The sequence below is a fragment of the Pongo pygmaeus genome, chromosome 1 (assembly GCF_028885625.2).
Source record: "Pongo pygmaeus isolate AG05252 chromosome 1, NHGRI_mPonPyg2-v2.0_pri, whole genome shotgun sequence".
Lineage (NCBI taxonomy): Eukaryota > Metazoa > Chordata > Mammalia > Primates > Hominidae > Pongo > Pongo pygmaeus.
In genome coordinates, this window is record NC_072373.2 from 97,693,028 (window position 1) to 97,695,606 (window position 2,579).

General features: G+C 47.5%; 1 protein-coding gene across 1 annotated transcript; it reads right to left on the reverse strand.

Moving 5' to 3' along the window:
* Positions 1 to 1,154: 1,154 nt before the first annotated feature.
* On the reverse strand, positions 1,155 to 2,232 carry LOC129037223 (late cornified envelope protein 2A). Its single transcript, XM_054489182.1, has 2 exons — positions 2,183 to 2,232; positions 1,155 to 1,691 (listed from the first exon to the last, which is right to left on the reverse strand). The coding sequence occupies exon 2, from the start codon at positions 1,669 to 1,671 to the stop codon at positions 1,375 to 1,377; it is 297 nt and encodes a 98-aa protein (XP_054345157.1). The 5' UTR covers positions 1,672 to 1,691; positions 2,183 to 2,232; the 3' UTR covers positions 1,155 to 1,374.
* Between the last annotated feature and the right edge of the window lie 347 nt (positions 2,233 to 2,579).

The window sequence follows — 2,579 nt, forward strand, 5'->3', positions numbered from 1 at the left end:
AGGTGGAGATGTTAATTGGTACCCATCCGTGTCATGCAGAAGAAGGGACAGGATGCTTTATTAGCACATTTTCGGCAGGGCCTTGCTCTAAACTGAGCCCATCTTCTCACCACAAACACCTCACAGTCTGCTGATAGACTACTATTTTTAACTCCCCTAGTGGTGCCCTCACTCTTCTTCACACTTCCTCCCCAAGGCACAGAGCCCCAGTCATCCAGACAAGCTGCTTCTCTGTCCTAAAATTCTTTTAATATGAGTGCTGAGCTGAGGAGACCCGAACCTAAGGAGGGCTAGACCCAGGCTGGGCTACATGCAGCTTATTTTACAGCTACATAAGAGTAGTTTTTCTTTTTTTGTTTATTTTGATTTATGTTTTGTTTCATATATATTGTTTGAGAGTGGTATTTCTCATAATTCTCCTTCACACCCTCCAGGCCTGATCCTTTGCAGCGAAGAAGGTGTAGCAGTAAAAGTGGTACATGGCCCGGATCCCCGTTCCATACTCTGCCTCACTTAGCCATTGATTGAGTCACAGGAACTGAGCAGGCCCATACTGAGGTGTTCCTTCAGCCTTACACTGCTTAAGTATTTATTTAACAGTTGTTTCGTGGAGAGGCTGGAACATGAAAGAAAGCAAGAACTGGACAGACTCTTCCTCCCTGGAGAGTAGTTAAGTGGCAATGAGTTGTCATTTAAACTTGCCCCTAAGGGTTCTGATTCTCATGCCAAGCATTTTAAATCAGATGAAAAGAATTCTGTTAAATATACCTTTTTGCTTGGAGTACCAAAGATTTTTCTAACTTTGTCATCATGGCATGAAGAGAAAATGAAAATAAGTTACATTCAGCATGGTGAGTTAAACTGAGCAAGCAGCACATGGCCAGCGGTGCTCAGCCCTGGGGCTGTCAGTCCTTTCAGGCCCCTGCCTGGGCTGAGAGGGTCCACATCTCACAGTCTCCAAGTGCACACAGGCAGTCCCACTGAGAAGCCCTACTGTGAGACTCCTCTTTCAGGATTGCCCCTCTGGAGACTGCTTCCAGCATACCTCTTTCTCACACTCCACTCTTACCAAAGCATCCTTAAAAGTGTACGGCTAGGGCACTGGACTTTAAGGGATTTGAAAAGAATAGAAGAATTGACAATGGCCAGGATACTTCATGAAGAGGCAAAAGAGCTTTATTGTTGTATGAGGTAAAGCGGGAAGGTAAGATCAGGATCCAGGATGGGCTCTTGGGCCATGACAACAGACAAAACACTTCACCAGGTGTGTCAGCCCAAGGAAAGGAGAAAAAGGGGCAAGAGAAGCATCACTCTGGGATAGGTCCTGGTTGCAAGTTTCTCCATGAGGATTACTCTGTGATGTTCGAGGTCTGGTCAGCAGCAGCCCCCAGAGCTATGGCAGCAGCTGGAGCCCCCAGAAGGTTCACACTCACAGCAATTGGGGCTCTGGTGCCGGTGCCGGTGGAAGAGATGGGGCCTGTGGTGGCTCAGGCAGCAGCCGCCACCCCCAGAGCTGCAGCAGCCCCCAGAGCTGGGACCACAGCAGGAAGAGACTGGAGGTGGGCATGGGGCTGGGCACTGAGGTCGGCACTTCGGAGGACACTTGGGTGGGCATTTTGGGGGGCACTTGGGAGGGGGCTGGCACTGCTGCTGGTTTTGCTGGCAGGACATCTCAGTGCAACTTTTTCAACCTGAAATTTGAAATACTCAAACCCTTTAGCTGTGAAAAACCAAGGATGGCAATTTTATCTCTTTTAAAACTAAATCATATGGTGATGGTGAATAATATTCAGTGTGTGTATATATATACACATACACACATATATATCAACAAGTGAAAGAAAACAAATCCTGCTGAATGAAAATATATACTTGAAAATCAGATGTAATAAGAAGCTTCTTATTCTATCTTTTAGTAGATAGGCAGTATCTTCTAATCTTCATGAGCTTGAATAAAGTATTCACACCCAACAAAGTATCCATTTTTGAAATATAAGAATAAGCCCTTGATGAAACTGTCAAATACACATCTCTCACAGCCCAAGGCAAGATTTCCAGAAACTCAAGTCAGACTATATCTCTTTTCTGCACGTAATAGCACAGAACCAAAGAAATAACTCTCTGAAGCCTCCCTTAATCTTCCCATTCCCCTGTGCCCTCTGGCTCCCAGGTTGCCACTCACCCTGGTCACACACAGGAGCACACACACGTCCTGGGGGAGTCAGAGCAGATGAGGTGCTGGAGCTGAATATGTTTTTTATAGGCTCAGGCTTGGCTCTGGGAAGAGCGGGAGGTGGCTCTTGCACAACCAGGCACGTGCTGGGTCATTCCTCACATTCCCCTGCCTCCTTGTCCCTACAATCTAAGGAAGCACTGGGAGCTCCCAAGACCTCCCTCTGGGACGGGGGTCTAAAGGAGCTTTAACCAGTCACAGCCTCCCCCAGGCTGGGTCCCCATGGAGCTGCCAGGGGATTCTTAAGGAGCTCGTGCCTGGACAAAGGCTCGAAGAGTGACTTCTGAGAACACCAGAGATCCTTGCCATAGCTTCCCTGTGGAAGTATGCTATTCCAGCTTCTTCC

Excerpts from the sequence above, each read along its gene's own strand:
- LOC129037223 (XM_054489182.1), bottom strand. The coding sequence starts at position 1,671 with ATGTCCTGCCAGCAAAACCAGCAGCAGTGCCAGCCCCCTCCCAAGTGC.